The following is a 21,739-nucleotide window of genomic DNA, read 5'->3' on the forward strand; positions in this document are numbered from 1 at the left end:
TACAGCATTTCTTTGCGCTGTTCACTATCTGATCGTGCAATGTCCTTCTTTGAATGATCTTGCTACAAGGACCTGCATAGGCGAGGACTTATCTCAGCTTTTTATAACCTTTTGTCCTCACCAGAGTCTCCTCTTGCCCCTACATATGTCACCAGATGGGAGAAAGATCTAGGACTTCAATTGGGCCCTGCAGATTGGGACCGTATCTGGTTGGCTACCAAGTCCTCTTCACAGAATGTGGTGGTCGTAGAGACTAACTACAAAGTTTTGATGCGTTGGTATTTAGTTCCTGCAAGGATCGCTAAATATACCCCCGGCTACCCTCCAGAATGCTTTAAGGGTTGTGCGATGGTCAGAACTTACTTTCATATTTGGTGGTCTTGTCTGATTGCCCAAACCTTCTGGACTGAAATTTTTAACATGCTATCCCTGCTTTTTTGCTAAGCCACTACCACCAGATTCGATTGTGACCCTCTTAAATCTTCCTCCCCCCTCTATCTATAAATCTCAATTCAAACTTCTCCTACAAATCACCACAGCAGCTAAACAGATAATGGCCAAGGCATGGAAGTCCCCATCTCTGAGTATTCTTGCAGTTAAGAACAAAGTTACCCAAGCAATGATCCATGCCAAAGTGGAAGCTACCATCCTAGATTCGATCTCCAAATTCCTGATGATATGGACCGACCCCATGGGTGGACCACTTCCTTCTGCCGAACTATGATAATACGCTGCTTCTCCCTTAGAGCTATCTAGACCTTCCTTGTGAAGCCATTACCATTTTTCATTTATTTTATACCTTGGTTTGGTCCCGAGACTATCTTCTCTCCCCCCGAAGTCACACACCTCCTTGCCTCCCTCTCAGTACCTTCCTCTGGTTCTTCCTATTCTCCTCTCTCTTTCCTACCTTATCCCTTTTACCGTGGCCTTACGCGGAACCCTCATGTAGTTCAAGGAAATATTGCTCTCCTCCCAGAGCTTGCCATGTCTTACTTTACCTTGTTATGCAACACTTTCAACTGTTTTCAAGGGTTCCTCATTAACTGTGTATCATATTGCAACCCCTTTCTGTAGCAGGGCAACCTCCTCTCCCTCATCTCCCCCTATTTTTTTTCTTTTCTGTTTTTTATTGTTTTGTTTATATACACGTATTTGAAGTGCCCAGCAAGCTACGCTCCTGTCCCCTCCTTCCAGGTAGCTGCAGAAGTCAAACTCTCCCTTTTCCTCACTATGTCCTCTACAACCAGGAAGTTTCCCGGGACTTGGATGTCTCCCTCCAGACTCAGTGGAGCCTCCAGACCGGATCCTCAGTGAAACCCCCTCTTTCAGCTCCCAAAGAATTAGCAGCAGGATAGAATCCAGCGCCCCCCCCCCCCCCCCAGCTGTGTGTGGGGCCTTGATTCAGGCTGCTTATTTGACTCTCTCACCCACTACATTCTTGAAACTTCCAGAACACATGAGAAAGCAAATAACCTTGCAGCCTGTAGAACTCAAAGCAATCACATGCTGCTGTGCTGATTACAGGACAGACACAGAACTTAATTTTCCTAACCAAACCTAGAAGCCTTTCTGGGAGGGTATTACATATATAGAGGGTAAAACACCATACTGGGAACACAGACAACAATAAAACATGACAAGGTTTCTAAATCATCTCTGTTCCATTCAAAAATATATGTAGCGCTACCCTTGTAGAAGCTGCTGGATAGGATAGGTCCTCTTTGTTTCGAATTTCTCAAGAACCCCAGCCCCGCTTGCACACCAGGTTGAGTGTACAAACATACAATATCACAGGAAATCACTGACTGCAATACTTGGTATCCAGTAGTAGTGCTATATCAAAGAAAACCAGGTAGTAAAGGCAAACGTATTATATTGTCACCCGATTTGGTTGGTAAATAGGCAAACATAAAATGGATTAACAATGGTAACAACACAATTTAATATACAAAGTGATTAACAGTAAGGAATAGGCATAGGATGACATTTGGCATCCAGATCAGCATAAACAGTACCAAGGCCACCTCAAGTGCAGCAGTGAGCAGTAGTAAAGTTTAGTGCTGGAACTATACTGCCAAAGCACGTGTCCTGAACCAACTAGGTATGCACTGTCCAAAAGAAAAGGATGGTAATGAAGGGGGCAGGTGAAGAAAAGGATGCTTGCTGAATAATTATTACGCAAGGCGCAGTCCTTTGAGATGTTCTGCCGGATGTCTTTGGGGCCCTTTAAGAGCGTTGGTGCACTTAACAAAAGTTCCAGTTTGCCTGCATGCAGTAGAGGTATGGTATAGTCAGGGGCGGACTGACAACTCATGGGGTCCCTGGGCTATAGGGGATCATGGGGCCCCTGTGTCCTTGCCCACACTCAAAGCACACCCAAAACAATCCTATGAAAGGTACCAGGAGCATTTCATGGGGCCCCCTACTGACCCCGGGCCCTCGGGCAGTGCCCGAGTGCTCAAATGGTCAGTCCGCCCCTGGGTATAGTCTCTGCACAGGTGCAAGGTAGATGTGGTTCAGCTGCAGTAAAGGTCTGATATAATGTAGTAAAGGGGAGGTATAGATGCAGTCTAGGTTTGGTATAAGTGCAGTATAGGGTGCAGTGTGGGTTCGGTATGGATTGGGTACACTTGGTGTCCTACTCTGAGAGGCTTCATCCGTGCTAGCAATATTAGCAATGAGCAAATAGCCCTTTCATCGGTCCCCGGGATGCAGCAGTGACGTCTCACTGTAGAAGGGGGACCCCCTTGGTCTCTCCCCAAAAGCCTCTGGTCATCAGCGGTGGGAAGTATAGGGTGAGGGGATTCTCAAGTCTTCCTGAGGCAGTGGTGCTGCGCTGCTCCCGGATGTCCTTATTCCCAATCTAAGGCTCAGATCTCTGCTGGCAGGCAAATATCCAGACAGAGGTGCTCTCTCTCTACAATTCCCTCAGTGCCAAGAGGAGGAACTTTCCTGGGCATTTAAATAAAAAAAAAATCATCTCTCCCCTTCTCATACTGCAAATGGCCTAATGGGATCTGTAGTGTAATCATTATAGTGTAGCCATTATATGGCTTCCATATCACACTACAACTCCCAGGATTCTCAGCGATCTGCATAAAAGTCCATGGGCTTGCTTGCCTTTAGCGCTCCCCCTGCTGGCCGGTGGACAATGGTAGAGCATGACATCAGTAGAGGGAGAGAAGAGTAAAGGGCAATGTCACTATCTCCATGTTGTTGCAACCCAGCACCTGGCTACATATAAATGTTTTGACTACACATACTTTATTGCATTTGTTTTCAATTCTCTTGTATAACAAACAGTCAGCCCGTGTCAGGAGAACTTACCTCAGTATAAGTGTTACAGTCAGAGGTTGTCAATGGACGATGAATGGCCATCTGTGATATTCCATCCACAATCTGCTTTACTGTGAAACACTCGGGGTTGGTGCTGTTCAGCCTCATATCAGACGTATTGTAACCATTTGCTTCCAACAAACATTTTGGCATTTGCATATTGAAATATCCTCCATCACAAGTAAAATATGGAGGTTGAAAATTTCCTGAAAAAAGAGTAAATTCATTCAGCATTTCTGAGATGAGAAGGTGACGGTGACATACTTGATGTACATTATACACTATAGGGGTTTCTATATATACCCACTTTAGGGTGGCAGGAGTGACCAGGGACTGGGGAGAAAGCTGCCAGAGAGTCAAAGAGTTAAAGGCCAATTAAACTTCCAGTTTACATACAGTACATTGACTGTTGGTGGTCAGAGTAGTGCTCCTTTTCATTGGTGGTCAGTATAGTACCTCCATACATTTGTGGTCAGTGTAGAGCCCCCTTACATTGATGGTCAGTGTACAGCCCCCTTACATTGGTGGTCAGTGTAGTGCCTCCTTACATTGGTGGTCAGTGTTGTGCCCCTTACATTGGTGGTCAGTCTAGTGCCTCCTTTTCATTGGTGGTCAGTATAGTACCTCCTTACATTTGTGGTCAGTGTACAGCCCCCTTACATTGGTGGTCAGTGTAGTGCCCCTTACATTGGTGGTCAGTGTAGTGCTCATTTTCATTGGTGGTCAGTGTAGTGCTCATTTTCATTGGTGGTCAGTGTAGTGCCTCCTTACATTGGTGGTCAGTGTACCTTACATTGGTGGTCAGCATAGTGCCTCCTTACACTGGTGGTCAGTGTAGTGCAGAGGCGTCCCTAGGGTTGGTGTGCAGTAACACTTGGTGACACTCCCTCCAATGATCCCCTCAGAATGGATCGGATCTGCGGATTGAGCATAATGGATCGGACTCCGATCCATTATGCTCAATCCACAGATCCAATCCATCCTGCGGGGATCATCGGCTTTCTTTACAACTTACCTTTTCTTGGAGCGGGTCCGGGTGTAGCGGCAAGATGTTTCTCCCATGTAGATATTTCCCCCTGAAGCAACTGCGCATGTCCTGGTTTCAGGCACAATCAAGCGATGATAGCAGTAGTTCTACACCGGTGTCACCCCGCAGGATCGTCAGCATGCAACCTATACAGGGTGACCCGCTCCAAGAAAAGGTAAGTTGTAAAGAAAGCCGACGATCCCCGCAAGATGAATTGTCGGTTTGCTTTACAACTTACCTTTTGTGGAGCGGGTCCCATTTCACCCCGTGCGGTCGGTGTCACCCGGTGCGGACCGCACCTGCCTCAGGACGCCACTGGTGTAGTGTCTCCTTTTCATTGGTGGTCAGTGTAGTGCCCCCTTAAATTGGTGGTCAGTGTAGTACCCCCCTTATATTGGTGGTTAGTGTAGTGCCCCCTTACATTGGTGGCCAGTGTAGTGCCCCCTTACATTGGTGGTTAATGTAGTCCCCCTTACATTGGTGGTAAGTGTAGAGCCCCCTTACATTGGTGGTCAGTGTAGTCCCCCTTACATTGGTGGTCAGTGTAGTCCCCCTTACATTGGTGGTCAGTGTAGTCCCCCTTACATTGCTGGTCAGTGTAGAGCCCCTTACATTGATGTGTGTTACATGCACGTCATATGGTTTATAGAAAAATGCAATATTTGTTTTTTAAATGTAACAAGACCCATCCTGACCATTTTATTATACAATACCTGTATAGAGAGTTGTATTGCACAGGCAGACAGTATTATTGTCACAATACTCATCGTCAGCACAGAAATCACTTCCACAGGGTACAGACGAAGTAACTAGAGACAGAAAAAGAAAATATTGTTCATTCTTCTGGATATCTCATACGATATTCATACTCACTGTCAGTGGGGTATTTTGGCTATTGACTAAAATTGGGAACCTCCCCATCTAAATTTGGCCCACCCCTCTCTGTTTTAGAGCAATTTAAATGTCCACGATATGGAACCATTGATCGACCAACCTCTTTGGTTGATGGTCTTGGCAGTTTTGGCCGTTACCAACTATTGGTCTGGTTGATCTTATACTTGTGGATAACATCGTGGGAGTGAGTTTGGGACGGCCATGGGGGTATGAGCAGTGTGTATGAGAACAGCCTGGAGTGTTATGTATCTAATTACAACATGACCCCTACTCTCCCTCGTTTAGAGCCAGATCAGAGTTTGATCCCGCTCTTTGCTTAATATCTCCCATTTGGTTCAGTTTGGGTAATGGGATCCTCTTTTCCCCCACAGGAAAGGATGTACACTGTTTCAATCTTTTCATGCTAGGTGATCTGATCTGGCTTGGTGTTCAATCTCAAGCATGGATCCAGAGGAAACAAATGCCGTGAAACGCGTTGATCCTATACACTTATTGTTTGTTCATCACAAACGTAAGAGACTGTATGATGGTGCTAGACCGTGAATGTGGAGACTTCTAACTTGGTTCCTCATCAGACATTGCCTCTTTCTTGCTAATCTATAATGGGCAATGTTCTATAACAGTGATCTCCAAACTATGGCCCCAGGGCCAGATATGGCCCTTTTCTTTCCTCTATCTGGCCCTTGGTGCAATATTCCATCTACAACTGACACCGATGGTGGGGCACTATTCCATCTACAACTGACACTGATGGTGGGGCACTATTCCATCCACAACTGACACCAATGATGGGGCACTATTCCATCTACAATTGACACGATGGTGGGGCACTATTCCATCTACAACTGGCACCAATGATGGGTAGTAGTGTATTTAGGTTTTGTGCTGCCCTAGGCAATACAGAAATCGGATGCCCCCCACCCCGGTGGAAAGAGCCTGACACTGACTACCACCAGACACCCCTCCCCATGGAGAGAGCCTGATACCGACCACACCAGACCCCCATCCCCCCATCGAGAGAGCCTGAGAGTGACCCAGTGACCAACAACAACTCTGCCCCATCCCCACCCCCACCTGAGAGATACTTCCACTAACACAACCCCCCCCCCCCCCAGTGACAGAGAAAAAGACACTCACCTTCACAGCTCTGGACATACCCAGGAACGAAAGTTGGGCTCTGCATGTACCATCAAGCAACCCCTCTCGGATCCCACCTGGTCCCCATGCCGCATATGTCCCTTCTTCCGGGGGGGGCAGTGCGCCCCCCTAAGAAATGCTGCCCTAGGCGAATGCCTTACTTGCCTTGAGATAAATACGCCTCCGATGATGGGGGACTATTCCATCCACAACTGACACCAATGATGAAGCACCATTCCTTCCACTGACACCAGTGGTGGAGCACTATTCTTCCCGCTGACACCAGTGATGGGGTACTATTCCTCCCACTGATGCCAAAAATAGGGCAATATTTCTCCCACTAAAACCAATAATCAGGCATTGTTTACGCACTGACGCTGCAGGTCATTTTTTACTCCCTCTCACCAAGTCCGCCCCCTAAAGTCTGAAGAACAGTAAACTGGCCCTTTGTTTATAAAGTTTGGAGACCCTTGCTCTATAATAGTTATATTGATGATGATCTGATGCCCAAGGTCGGTAGGAGGGTCTCTAGACCATGCAGCTCTATGATTGGCTGCACAGTGCTGATGTCACTAGGAGCCCATCCTACCTCCTAATTATCGCAAATTTACCGTAAGTTGTCGGTGACAGCTCTGTTCATGGTACTGGGGGCACAGATGCAGCTCTCCCAACAACAAGGAAGTGAAACATACATATAAGGGCTGAATGTTGAGGTCCAACCACCCTGCCCCCACATATAAGGGTAATACTGCTGTAAAGGGGTTAAATATGTTTAGCTAAGCCACTTTACACCATTCTCCATGTAGTATAGGTGGTATACATGCCCCTAGCAGAACTAGACTAAAATACGACTAAAACTAAAAATTCTGATGACTAAAATACGACTAAAACTAAAACAATTCAGATGACTAAAATATGGCTAAAAGTAAAATAATTCTGATGACTAAAATACAACTGAAACCTAAATGGCATTTTAGTCAAAAGACTATGACTAAAATGTAATAGAAATTTGATGTCAGAATTAACACTGCCCACAAGGGGAACAAGAACAGCAGTTACAATTTAACAGAAGCATTAACCCTTCTCCCACATTATACAAAACAAAAAAGAAAAAATGCTTAGTGTGGAATTGAGCTTTGATAAATGTGACTGAAGAAACAGTTACTGAGATGACTTACTTCCATGCAAAGCGCTACTAGTGGTTGCTGATACTGGCTGGATGGTCTGTGATCTGGATAGAAAGCCACAGGTCTGTAAGGAAATTAAAGTAATTCAATAGAAATTCCAGACAAGTGAAATAGATGAAGGAATTGCACATTGTATCCAAGAAACATCACAGCTATTCTAAAGTCACAACGTCCCTTTCATATTCCTTTATCTGTGTTATCCCCACAATGGAAACAGTGGAGGATGCGGGCGCACCAGTTTCTTCCATCACTCCAATGATGAGACTTCCCAGGAATAGTTTGCATTTCCCCTCCACATTGGTTTCAGTCTCTCTAAGCCATATTCCCCAATCACCTATTTATTCTGCATTGTATCAGGCAGCATGGCACCATCCATTGTCTTTGTTAGGAATGAGATTGGGTTTAGGCTGAACCCAATATCAGAGTGCTATTCGGAAAAAACATGAGCATACAGTCACAGTGTCAGGGTAAAGAAGTCTCGTGTCTGCGCACATCTATGAGCCAACGCCAGGTACCCGTCAGCCCTGCCAGTGCGCATGCAGTTGCGTGCACATGCCGACGTATACAGGCAGGCTATTTAAACCCCTGCTGCACTTAGAATGGTACCTTCTGGTCTACTATGTTCTGTGCTTGTATCCTGACTCCTGTTATCTACCTGATCTGACCTGACTATGATTGAACTCTGCCTGCACCGACCCGGCTCATCCCATGACTATCCGCTTGCCTGCTCCTCTGTACCTGACCCGCCCGATTGATCCTGATGCTTCTACCTCTCCTACCTGTGACTATCTCTGGCTGCCAGCTGCCACGGTTGTCCATACCTCCGCTATACCTTCCTGCTGCTGCACCTGCTCACCTGCATCCTGGTCTTCCCGGTCATCACCTGCCAGTTGTCACCACAGACCCGTCAGGCGCTTATGCCCCTCCTAGCTCGATACCTTCTGTCTACCCTATCAGGGGTCCCGAGCGGGAGTGGTAAGAGGATGCCCTCTCACCACGTCAGGCTCCCCAACCAGGTATGTTACACACGGCCAACAATATTGTCCCCTCTGCATTTCTGGCTAATAACGCACCACTTCGCCCAGAAAATTGCTGCAAATGTAACAAATGTTTCGGCATTCTTATGTTTATTTCTTTTGTTTGTATTGGTATGACACCAAAAATGGGGAGAAAGAAAAAGTCAAATCTAAATCATTCCAATGCAAAACCCCAAACATGAACTGGACAGAATTATCGGCACCTGCTCAAAATTGTAAGAAATAATTGCATTCCAACTTTGGTCTGCTTATCAGGAGGAAGATGGGATTCTTATATTATTATTATACAGGATTTATATAGCGCCAACAGTTTGTGCAGCGATTTACAAAATTAAGGCGGGCATTACAGTTACAATACAATTTGGCACAAGAGGAAACAGAGGGCCGGCTCGTTAGAGCTTACAATCTAGGAGGAAGTGTTGAGTGATTCAAAGGATAATAGCTGTGGGGGAGGAGCTGATGGAGGAAATAAATGGCGGTTTACTAGTTAGAAGCAGGATAGCCTTCTTCAAAGAGAAAGGTTTTCAGGGATCGTCTAAAGGTGGATAGATTAGGAGATAGCCAGACATATTAGGGAAGGGAGTTCCATAGGATGGGAGAAGCTCGAGAGAAGTCCTAAAGGTGAGCATGGGAGGAGGTGACACAGGAACTAGAGAGCAGAAGATCTTGGAAGGATTGAAGAGAGCGGTTCGGTTGATATTTTGAGGCCAGGTTGGTGATGTAGCCAGGGGCAGAGTTGTGGGTGGCTTTGTAAGTTGTTGTTAGTATTTTGAAATGTATTTGTTGGGTGAGTAGAAGTCAGTGGAGGGATTGGCAGAAAGGAGTAGCAGACATTGAATGGAGGCCAGTGCAGGGATTTGCAGAGAGGGGTAGCAGACACTGAATGGAGGCCAGTGGAAGGATTGACAGAGAGGGGTGGAGGACACTGAGTGGATGCCAGCGGAGGGATTGGAAGAGAGGAGAAGCAGACACTGAATGGAGGCCAGTGGAGGGATTGACAGAGAGGGGTTAAGGACATTGAATGGGGGCCAGTGGAGGGATTTGCAGAGAGGGGTAGCAGACACTGAAGGTTGGTAAGGTGGATGAGCCTGGCAGCAGCATTCATGATGGACTGGAGGGGGGATAGCCTATGTAAAGGTAAGCCAATGATGAGGGCGTAGTCGAGGTGAGAGATAACCAGGCAGTGAATTAGGATACTTACTCATATACACTGATGTTTTTAAATAAATGCTTTTCCTAACCTCCAAACCTACCACCCTTTAGGCTAATGGAAGCTTATACCTGGGGCTTTGAGGGTCCCTTGGACCAGTGGAACAGCTGCACACAGTGATCATGAGTACCATACATCCCGGCTCCGGGATGTAGGAGAGTGGATATTCGACCCAGCCAAAGATTCACTGCTAGTTCTGGATGCTTTTAATGTATGAATTATTTTGGATAAATTATACCCCTTATGAGGCACATTGTGGGGTCATTGTTGAACATAAGCCGGAGTTCCCTCAGTGCTGCTCTCTTTTTTTGTCAATTGAGAAGCTGACTGCTTTGCCTATATGGCTAATGAAGCCCTGACTGCATCTTCAGTCACAGAAATCACAGAACATCCTCTATGTGTACGTTGAGTCTTACCGCACAATCATCAGTGCAGAGTTTAAGTTCGGCATAGAGATAGACGGTGTTAGAACTGGCGAGCTTGAAGACTTTCATAGGAAACCGAGCTTCATTGCTGAGTCCATTTCTATCCACTTTTAGCTGGTCAGTAGATATATCACTAGCTGGGCACCTGGATACAGAAACCTTTCATCAGATTTCAGTTACTGTAATCTAAAGATTAGAACACAATACTGGTACATACTAATAGAGCTGATCAATATATGGGCTGCACTCATTACTTTATTACTTTATAGGTGAACAATACATGACATGCATTCATTATATATATATATACAGTATATATTAAAAGGTAAAAAAAAACTCATGGCATTTTGAATAAATAAATAAATATAAATACAACAAAGAACTCTACTGCACGCTGGATAGACTGCAAGCAAACACCCTGGGAAACAATTCCTACAAGTCTGATTCCCACTAATAAGTCCCCTCTACTCCTCCTTTTCATATTACTATCCTCTGTTCTGAAAATCTCATTGCTTTACCCCTCTGCTCCACCCCAAAGCTTATACATCTCCCCCTCACTGCTACCATCTCCCTGCTACTGCTCTCATCACCTCCTGCTGATACTTTCCTCACCTGCTGACCCAAACACCAGGTCAGGAAGGCATGTGCGCTCGTGTACATCCCGCTCCCATCTTACTTTCCTCACCCTCCTTCTTCTAACCTCTGGGCATATCTCCCCAAACCCTGGTCCTCCAGTATCTCACCCCCACACCAGGCACCCTCCTTCTTCCAGGAATAGCCACAATCCACTCAATTTAATCTCTATCCCCGTGCTCCTAAAAACCACCCTCCCTTTTCATGTGCTCTCTGCAATGCCCGCTCTGTCTGTAATAAGCTCACCTCTGTCCATGACCTTCTTGTCTCCCGCTCCCTTAACCTGTTAGCAATTACAGAAATATGGCTTCAAGCAGCAGATTCTTCTTCTCCCACAGCACTTTCCTATGGAGGCATTCTCTGGACCCACTCACCCAGACCCAGTGGTCGCAAAGGTGGTGGAGTTGGTTTGCTCCTATTCCCACTGAGCACCTTTCAAGTCCTCCATAACCCTCCCTCTCTATCCTCTTTTTTCGAGACTCACTGCATTCGGCTGTTTTCTCCCATTTTCTCTGAGGATTGCAGTGATCTATCGGCCTCCTGGACCGGTGCGCCACTTTCTTGATGACTTCTCTGCCTGGCTACCGTTCTTTCTTTCCTCTGAAATTCCTACTATCATTCTCGGAGATTTTAACATCCCCATTAATGTGAACAACCCAGCTACATCCCAACTCTTCAACCTAACCTCATCTTTTGCCTTAGCACAATGGACACAGTCCTCCACTCACTCTGATGGGAATACATTAGACTTTGTTTTCTCTCATCGTTGTACTCCCTACAACCTCACAAACACCCCCTTTCCTCTCTCTGATCACAATCTCATCACCTTCACAGTGTCCTGGTCCTCAAACACCTATCCCTCCAAGCAGCAAACAATTACCCGCAGAAACCTTCACAACTTAAACGCTTCTCTTTTCTACTCTGCAACTGACCAACTCTATGACAGAATCTCTCCCCTGTCCTGCCCTGACCTGGCCACTGCTGTCTACAACAGTTCACTTTCATCCACATTAGACTCACTTGCTCCCCTAACAACATGAAGCATCAGACCCCGACCATTACAACCTTGGCAGACTGACCACACCAGAGATCTTAAACGACATAGTCGTGCGCTGGAGCAATTGTGGCGTAAAACCAAATCTCACCAAGCTTTCACCTGATATAAATCTGCATTCTTAACGTACAATGCTTCCCTCCATGCTGCCAAACAAGCCTGCTTTGACACTCTCATCAACAGCTTATCATCCAGTCCTCATCGTCTCTTCTCTACTTTTAACTCTCTACTCTCTCCACCTCCACCCAGCACCTCACTCACTGCTTACAAGATTGCAAATCATTTCAAAAACAAGATTGATGCAATTCGTAGGGACATTTCCACTGCACAGACATCCACCCTACTTAGCATTCCTTATACTAAACCTCCCTGAATACTTTCCTCTTTTGACCTTGCTACTACCGAAGAGGTCACTAAGGATTTCTCAGAAGTCTGTCTCACCACCTGTCCCCTGGATCCTGTCCCCTCACAACTACTACGGTCACCCTCTTCTTCCATCCTATGCTCCCTCACTCACATCTTCAATCTTTCCCTCTCTCTACTGGTGCCTTCCTCTCCCCTCTAAAGCATGCGCACATAACTCCCATACTTAAAAAGCCCTCCCTGGACCCCACCAACCTGAACAACTTAAGACCCATCTCCATTTGTGAAAGAATGGGTCGCTCTCAGGAGCTCAGTCACTCCAAGCGTGGTCCCGTGATACAGTTGTGTCCAAAATTATTCAACCCCCACTGAAATTGAGTGTTTTGGCCAGTTTGACATTGCTTTTGATCATTCAGTCATCTTGCTTACATTTACATTAAAGAGGCACTTGTAGGTCAGACAAATATAACATAACAGTTATAATGAAATAACCACAAATGTCTTTTCTGTGCTCACAGCATTATCAGTTTTATTCAACCCCCAAGTGACATTCAATCTTAGTACTTAGTACAGCATCCTTTTACAGTTATAACAGCTTTTAAACGTGAAGCATAGCTTGACACAAGTGTCTTGCAGCGATCTACGGGTATCTTCGCCCATTCTTCATGGGCAAAGGCCTCCAGTTCAGTCACATTCTTAGGCTTGCGCACTGCAACTGCTTTCTTTAAGTCCCACCAGAGGTTCTCAATCGGATTTAAGTCTGGTGACTGCGATGGCCACTCCAAAATGTTCCAGCCTTTCCTCTGCAACCATGCTCTAGTGGACTTGGAGGTATGCTTGGGATCATTGTCCTGTTGAAAGGTCCAACGTCTCCCAAGCCTCAGGTGTGTGACGGACTGCATCACGTTTCCATCCAATATCTCCTGGTACTGAAGAGAATTCATGGTACCTTGCACACGCTGAAGCTTCCCTGTACCTGCAGAAGCAAAACAGCCCCAAAGCATGATTGACCCTCCACCATGCTTCACAGTAGGCAAGGTGTTCTTTTCATCATAGGCCTTGTTCTTCCTCCTCCAAACATAGCGTTGATCCATGGGCCCAAACAGTTCTAATTTTGTTTCATCAGTCCACAGAACACTATCCCACAACTTTTGTGGTTTGTCCACATGGCTTTTGGCATACTGCAGTCGACTCTTCTTATTCTTTGGAGACAGCAAGGGGGTACGCCTGGGAGTTCTGGCACGGAGGCCTTCATTACGCAGTGTGCGTCTTATTGTCTGGGCTGAAACTTCTGTACCCACATCTGACAAATCTTTTCTCAGTTCCTCAGCAGTCACACGGGGACTTCTCTCCACTCTACGCTTCAGGTAGCGCACAGCAGTCGAAGTCAGCATCTTCTTTCTGCCACGACCAGGTAGCGTTTCAACAGTGCCCTTTGCCTTGAATTTGCGAATGATGCTTCCTAAGGTGTCTCTTGGTATGTTTAACATCTTTGCAATCTTCTTATAGCCATTGCCCTTCCTGTGAAGAGAAATCACCTCTTCTCTTGTCTTCCTGGACCATTCTCTTGCCTTCACCATGTTTGTAACCACACCAGTAAATGTCTAGAAGGAGCTGAGTATCACAGTCATTTTAAAGCTGCCTAATTGGTGCTTATTATGCTTGATTGCTGCTCGGTGACATCCACAGGTGTTTTCAATACCTGATGGAAAGCACCTGTATGAACCTCTGTTCTTCAGAGTGGTAGTCTTTAAGGGGTTGAATAATTGTGGCAATGAAGAAACCACATAAGAACCATTTACTACTGTATTACATAAACAATTGATGTCATTTTAGTTGCATTTGGGTAGTTACAACGTCCTTGTAGGATTTGATTCTGAATACAATTCCAAATGTACACTATAGTCCCTAAACCCCTTTACAGCATTGGGGGTTGAATAATTTTGGACACAACTGTAGGTGGCCACCTGTGCAATAAGTCCATCCATGACATTTCCTGGCTACTAAATATTCCACATTCAACTGTTAGTGGGATTATAAATTGGAATTGAAGCTGTTATAGCTGCAAAGGGTGGGCCAACTCAATAGTGAACCCTATGGACTAAGGGCCAGTTCACACTACTTGCATTTCAGTAGCTTTTTTTCTGCATCCAAAATGCACAGAAAGTAGGTGATATGGTTGCCAATGTCATAGTTCACATCAGTGCTTGCAGTTCCAGTGAATTTCAGTTGCAGAAAAAAAAAGTAGAACATGTTGCATTTTTTTCTGCACAGAACTGCACTGAAACGCAGTAAAACGCACCAGAAACACGTCAGAACCCACTGAAACACACCAAAAATTCACTGGAACACACATGTCCCTATTTAAATTGAGTAAAAAGAGAGGGGAAAAATTAACTGTAATGCATAAAAAATGCACTGGTACATGTCAAAAAGGCATCAAAAATGCACAGGAACGCATCAAAATCATGCATGCAAAAATACATCCAGAATGCATCTGGACTACATTTCTATTGTGTGAACCGGCCCTAAGACTGGGATGCCATTAAAGTGCATGTGCGCGTAAAGGCAGGCGTCCCAATACTTTTGGCAATATAGTGTACTGTATATATATATATATATATATATATCAGGGTACACAACAGCCCTGTACCATGTGATAGGTGTGACCAATCACAGCATCACACTAGTACAGAAGGTTTTAATGAATGAAACCTTTACACAGTCTTTTACCGATTACTTATTACAGTGATCATCATTGTAATCAGCAATCACAGTGCAAAACAAAAGTAGAACATTTTATATATATTTATTATTATTATATGGATTTTCAGGGTGCGCCTAAAGGAGAGGAGAGTAGGTGATAATCTGATGGGTTTGGGCAGGGAGTTCCAGAGGATGGGTGACACCCTGGAGAAGTCCTGGAGGCAGGCATGGGAGGAGGAGACCAGGGAACTAGAGAGAAGGAGGTCTTGTGAGGAGCGGAGTGTGCGTGTTGGGCGGTACTTGGATATTAGGTCAGTGATGTAGTTCGGGGCAGTGTGGTGGACAGCTTTGTACGTCAGTGTTAGGATTTTTAATTTGATTTGCGCAATCGGAAGCCAGTGGAGGGATTGGCAGAGGGGGGTGGCGGAAACGGAGCGGTTGGAAAGGTGAATGAGTCTGGCAGCCGTATTCAGGATTGACTGAAGCGGGGATAGCCAGTGGCGAGGCAGGCCAGTGAGGAGGGAGTTACAGTAGTCAAGTCGTGATATGATGAGGGAGTGGATGAGCTGTTTAGTGGTTTCTGGAGTTAGGAACGTGCGGATTTTGGCGATGTTGCGGAGGTGGAGGCGGCACGAGTTTGTTAAAGATTGGACTTGGGGCTGGAAGGATAGGTTGGAGTCCAGAATGACACCAAGTACTCTGGCCTGCGGGGTGGGTTTGATGGTGGCGTTGTTGGACATGATGGAGAAGTCAATGGGGGGTGGTGTCCGGGCTGGGGGGAAGACAAGAAACTCGGTTTTGGAGAGGTTCAGTTTAAGGAAGTGGAGCGACATCCAGTCTGATATGTCGCTCAGTAGGTGTGTGATTCGGGCGGAGACTGAGGGGGTGAGGTGGGGGGTTGAGAGATAGATTTGTGTGTCGTCGGCATAGAGGTGGTAGTTGAAGCCGTGAGAGTGTATGAGTTGGCCAAGGGAGGAGGTGTAGATGGAGAAGAGAAGGGGCCCGAGGACAGAGCCTTGAGGGACCCCAACAGAGAGGGGGAGTGAGGGGGAGGTGGTAGCATTATAGGTAACGCTGAAGGAGCGTTGTGACAGGTAGGATGAGAGCCAGGAGAGAGCAGAATCTCTGAGGCCGAGGGAGTGTAGTTTTTTGAGGAGGAGGGGGTGGTCGACTGTGTCGAAGCCCGCAGAGAGGTCAAGGAGTAGGAGCACTGAATAGTGGCCATTAGCTTTGGCGGTTAGCAGGTCGTTGGAGAGTTTGAGTAAGGCGGTTTCGGTGGAGTGCAGGGGACGGAAGCCAGACTGTAGGGGATCGAGGAGGTGGTTGTCGTTGAGGTGAGAGCATAGGCAGGTGTAGACTAGGCGCTCGAAGAGTTTAGATGTAAATGGGAGCAGGGAGATGGGTCTGAGGTTGTTCGGGTCATTGGGGTCCAGGGAGGGCTTTTTAAGTATGGGGGTGATGTGTGCATGTTTCAGAGGGGAGGGGAAAGTGCCGGAGGAGAGGGAGAGATTGAAGATGTGGGTGAGGGAGCGTAGGATGGAGGGGGAGGGAGGTCGTAGGAGTTGTGAGGGGATAAGGTCGAGGGGGCAGGTGGTGAGGTGGGCATCAGAGAGGATCTTGGAGACTTCCTCGATGGTAGTAAGATCAAAGGTGCGGAGTGTTGGGGGAGCTTCAGTATGAGGAATGTAGGGTGGGGTGGGAGAGGAGGTCAGAGCAGTGGTGGGGCCGTGGGAGAGGGGTGATGAGGGGGTAGCTGGGTGAGGGGGAAGGGGGTTGGAGGGAGTTTGAGCAGTGACGAAGTCCCTGCGGGTTATGTCGAGGGGGAGGGGGGATGAGGGGGTAGCTGTGTGAGAGGGGACGGGTTGAGAAGGCGTGTGAGTTGCGGCAATGTCCTTGCGAATTGTGTCAATCTTATATAGCTATAATATACCTGATCATCACCACACCATTCCTACTGCCCCTGATCCCTGCCATACTAGTCCCTGGTCACTGCCACATCAGTCCCAGTGTCCCTGATCACTTCCACATCAGTCCCAGTGTTCCTGATCACTTCCACATCAGTCCCAGTATCCCTGATCACTGCTACATCAGTCCCAGGGTCCCTTCTCTCTGCCGCATCAATCATATTGTCCCTGATCACCACCATACCAGTTACAATGTCCCTGCTTATTATTAGATGTGTAAATTATGCCCCTGGATAGCCTGAAGGTGCTCCTTAGATTTTGGGCCTCTCTATGTGTCTAGGTTATGGGACACTGGCACCAGTCTCAGTGTCCCTGATCACTGCTGGTTCCACCCCTCCCCCAAAGCACCTTGTCCCCATGTTGATGGGGACAAGGGCCTCTTCCCCACAACCCTGGCCTGTGGTTGTGGGGGTCTGCAGGCAGGGGGGCTTATCGGAATCTCGAAGCCCCCTTTAACGAGGTCAGGTGCATTGCTTTAGCCAATCACAAAGCAGCGCATCGGTCGACTAGCCCGCTGGACACCCGAAACATTCGTGTGTTCACAGAATACACAATGTTCGAGCCGAACATCAAGGACATCCCTAATAAGTACTGATCTCTCTCCTTCCCCTGTTGTAAGTGGAAGGGGATGGATCAGCAATGTAAACTATGATGATCAGTCATAGGGATTACATAGTACACAGCTCCTGAGATCAGCTGGGTACAGTGTCTCTGTGTACCCAGCCATCTAATGACAGCTGTGCACATGGTTAGGGGAGGAATCAACACTGTGAACAATACTACAGGTATGTGATTGCTGTGATGACCAATCATAGGGATTACACAGTAGTCAGCCCCTTGGATTGGCTGGATACAGTGTCTCTGTGCACCTAGCTGTCTAATGATAGTTGGGTACACAGATATCATCCGGCCGATCCACTGGCCAATGGCTGTTTATCCAGTGCTGTTTATAAATGGCGCTGGGTAAATAAAGGGCCGCTGATCCGCCATTGATACACGCACAGTGCTACATAAGTAGTTAGCGAGATGTATTGTTCTGGACATTCAGTGAATTACTTCTGAAGTCAAAATGTACAAAGAACATGCAGAGCTACTAACCTGTGTGCTGTGTACTTACCCGTTCTTGAGAAGATAGTATTTGACGTTGCCAGATTCGGTCGGAGAGGCATAAATATTCACCACTGAGAGATTGGAGGTGTAGACATCCAGATCCGGTACGACCACTGAGATGTAGATAATATCTTCCACTGTCAGGGTGTCAGTCTCTGAGAGAAGGGTCGTAAATCCGTTATCATTATAGGCCGTCATGGAGACTGAATAACTTGCATTTGATGTAGGGATGTTTATTACTGCGGGCCTGGAAAGAAACGCACAACAAGAGGTTACCTACCTAGAATTGTTTGTATATTCGGCTTTGTTTCATATATTTGTTATTTTCAAATTGATTCGAAATTCAAATTTTGGCTATATTCAGTTTATTCTATCCCTTTACTTCCTATTCTATTCCATTCCTTTCTTTTCTTTTTTTTTTTTTTTTGTATTCTATTCTACTCTAATATTTTATGTTTTTTTCAAGGTTATTCTTTTCTGCTATATTCTATATCTTTTCTATTCTATTATGTTTTATTCTACTCTATTCTTTTATATTCTATTTCTTTATTTTCTATTTTTTTTATTCGATTTTATTCCTTTATTTTCTATTGTATTCTGTTTTATTCTATTAATTGCATTTATTTTACATCTATTCTGTTTATTTCTATTCTATGTGTTATGTTAGAATGATTCATATTCTGGATTTGTTTTGTATATTTGGATTCCTTTCGTATATTTGTTATTCTCAAATTGATTCCAAATTCAAATTTTGAAAGATGGCTATATTCATTCCATTCCATTCTTTTACTTCCTATTCTATTCCATTCCATTATTTTCTATTCTTTTTTTGCATTCTATTCTACTCTGTTTTATGTTATTTTAAATTGTATCCACTTCTGCTTTAGTCTATGATGTTCTATTCTGTTTTATTCGATTATATTATTTTATTTTATATTCTTTTATTTTCTATTCTTTTCTTTTTTATTCTATTCCATTATTTTCTTTTATATTCAGTTTTATTCTATTCTATGTATTTATTTCAAATATATTCTGTTTCATTCTTTTCTATTATTTTCTTTAATATTCTGTTTAATTCTATTCTGTTCCTTTATTTTCTATTCTATTTTATATCTGCCTGAAGTTCAGCTTTAGTATTACATCTTCCTGCCCAGCGTAAAGTATAATGATGGGCAAGCTGGACATTTGCCATTCTGGGTGGACGTCGTATGATTTTATTCTCTTCTATATAGCAGTCTAAGTAGGAATCATCTTCTTATTTCACTTTATACCTTACTCTATTTATTGCAATATGTTTCCATTAGGAATTCAAATTCATTTTTAAATTCAAATTAATTTTTCAAAAATTTAATTTGTTTCATTATAATTTATCTCGGATTTATTGAAATTCCTTACTACTATTGTGATTCAGAAATTCGGATACATCCCCGAATAATGAAAATTTTGGCCAAATTTCGATTCACAGCAAAACAAATCGCACATGTCTATGTCTTACACCCATGTGTCCTCAGAGAGTTGAGCTCAGTTATATCTAAAGTTTTGCCTCTAATTTATGAAGACCTGGCACAAGGCCGATGCGGTGTCCATATTTAGGAAGGGATTCAAGTCTTCATCCAGTAAGTACAGAACTTTAAATTAAACTTCTACTGTAGGGAAGATACTTGAAGGTTTGCTAAGGGACCTCATCCAAGGGTTTGTGATGGAATCCAATATCATGACTGATGGCCAGCTTGGATTTCTGAAAGACCAGCATTATGTAATAATAATTACCCGAGTACTGGGTGCAGGGTCACATCAAGACTGACAGTCATATACAGCGGGATAGAGCAGGAAACATTCATGGCAACATCATTTGCTATTCGGATCGGATCCGTCTGGGCAAAAATATACAGCCTATTTGTGTATGTGACGTGGGTTGAATTCATCTGTAGAGAGAGGAAGCACATAAGTCATTAGACATGAAACTACTAAGCAACTTATTCACTCCCTGGTTATCTCTTGCCTTGACTATTGTAACTCCCTCTTCATTGGCTGACCTCATCGCAGGCTATCCCCTCTTCAGTCTATCATGAATGCTGCTGCCAGACTCATCCACCTTACTAACCCTTCCATATCTGCCACCCCTCTCTGCCAATCCTTCCACTGGCCTCCATTCAGTGTCCTCCATCCCTCTCTGCCAATCCCTCCACTGGTCTCCATTTACTGCCCTCCATCCCTCTCTGCCAATCCCTTCACTGACCTCCACTCAGTGTCCTCTACCCCTCTCTGCCAATCCCTCCACTGGCCTCCATTCAGTGTCCTCCATCCCTCTCTGCCAATCCCTCCACTGGCCTCCATTCAGTGTCCTCCATCCCTCTCTGCCAATCCCTCCACTGGTCTCCATTCACTGCCCTCCATCCCTCTCTGCCAATCCCTCCACTGGTCTCCATTCACTGCCCTCCATCCCTCTCTGCCAATCCCTCCACTGGCCTCCATTCAGTGTCCTCCACCCCTCTCTGCCAATCCCTCCACTGGCTTCCCATCGCCCAACTGATAAAATTCAAAACAGTAACAATAACATATAAAACCATTTATAACTCTGCCCCAAATTACATCATCAATCTTGTGTCCAAATATCACCCAAATCGTCCTCTCCGCTCCTCGCACAACCTCCTGCTCTCTAGCTCCCTTGTCTCCTCCTTTAATGCTCATCTCCAGGACTTCTCCCGAGCCTCCCCATCCTTTGGAACTCTCTACCCCAATTTATCAGGCTATCGCCTACTCTGCTCACTTTTAGGCGATCTCTGAAAACCGATCTCTTCAGGGAAGCCTATCCTGCCCTCAGCTAATAATGGAATCTTCTACTCCTCCTACCAGTCCATCCCCCACAGTTACTACCTTTTGTACCACTAGCCCCTCCCTCTTAGATTGTAAGCTCCCAGGATCAGGGCCCTCTTATCCCTCTTGTATTGAACTGTATTGTTGCTGTATTGTCTCCCGTTATATTGTAAAGCGCTGAGCAAACTGTTGGCGATATATAAATCCTGTATAATAATAATAATAAAAATTAGGCAGGGTCAGAAACTCACCGCCATACAGTAAAGTACACATTAGTACACAAGTAGTTACTGTTAATGTCAGTGTATTCCCTGACAAGTCAAAAAGGAAGTCTCCAGCTTTGTTAAAGCAGAACTCCAGCCCAAACCAAGATCAATATAAATTAGCCATTTAAAGAGAAAATAAAAAAGCAACTTTTGCTGCAATATTATTATTATTATACAGGATTTATGGCGCCAACAGTTTGCTCAGCGCTTTACAATATAACGGGAGACAATACAGCAACAATACAGTTCACTCCTTAAAAGCCTCTGGTCATCAGTGGTAGGCAGTATAAGGTGAATGGACACTCCAGTCTCCCTGAGGCTGTGGTACAAGAGCTGTGATGTAGGTGGTGCTGCACTGCCCCGGGTGTCCTCACTCCCAGTCTCAAGCTCGGATCTCTGCTGGTAAGGTATCCTGCTGGGAGGCAGATATCCAGACAGAGTTGCTCTCTCTCTCTAATTCCCTCAGTGCCAAGAGGAGGAACTTTCCTGGGCAATTTTAAAAAAATCATCTCTCCCCTTCTCCTACTGCACAGGGCCTATTAGGATCTGTAGTGTAACCATTATAGTGTAGCC

At 45.3% G+C, this 21,739-nt stretch overlaps 1 protein-coding gene across 1 annotated transcript in view; it reads right to left on the reverse strand.

Annotated features, from left to right (window-relative positions):
* LOC149437499 (uncharacterized) overlaps positions 1–18,281 on the reverse strand; it is a 125,639-nt gene extending 107,358 nt beyond the window's left edge. Inside the window, exons 1-5 of the mRNA XM_089660894.1 lie at positions 18,091–18,281; positions 10,245–10,398; positions 7,573–7,645; positions 5,077–5,172; positions 3,328–3,542 (exon numbers count right to left, since the gene is read on the reverse strand). Of these exons, the coding sequence (XP_089517020.1) occupies positions 3,328–3,542; positions 5,077–5,172; positions 7,573–7,645; positions 10,245–10,398; positions 18,091–18,281 (729 nt within the window). The remainder of the gene's footprint in view (positions 1–3,327; positions 3,543–5,076; positions 5,173–7,572; positions 7,646–10,244; positions 10,399–18,090) is intronic.
* Between the last annotated feature and the right edge of the window lie 3,458 nt (positions 18,282–21,739).

This window comes from Staurois parvus, unplaced genomic scaffold, assembly GCF_062004578.1.
Source record: "Staurois parvus isolate SC_StPar_1 unplaced genomic scaffold, SC_StPar_1.0 ptg001286l, whole genome shotgun sequence".
Lineage (NCBI taxonomy): Eukaryota > Metazoa > Chordata > Amphibia > Anura > Ranidae > Staurois > Staurois parvus.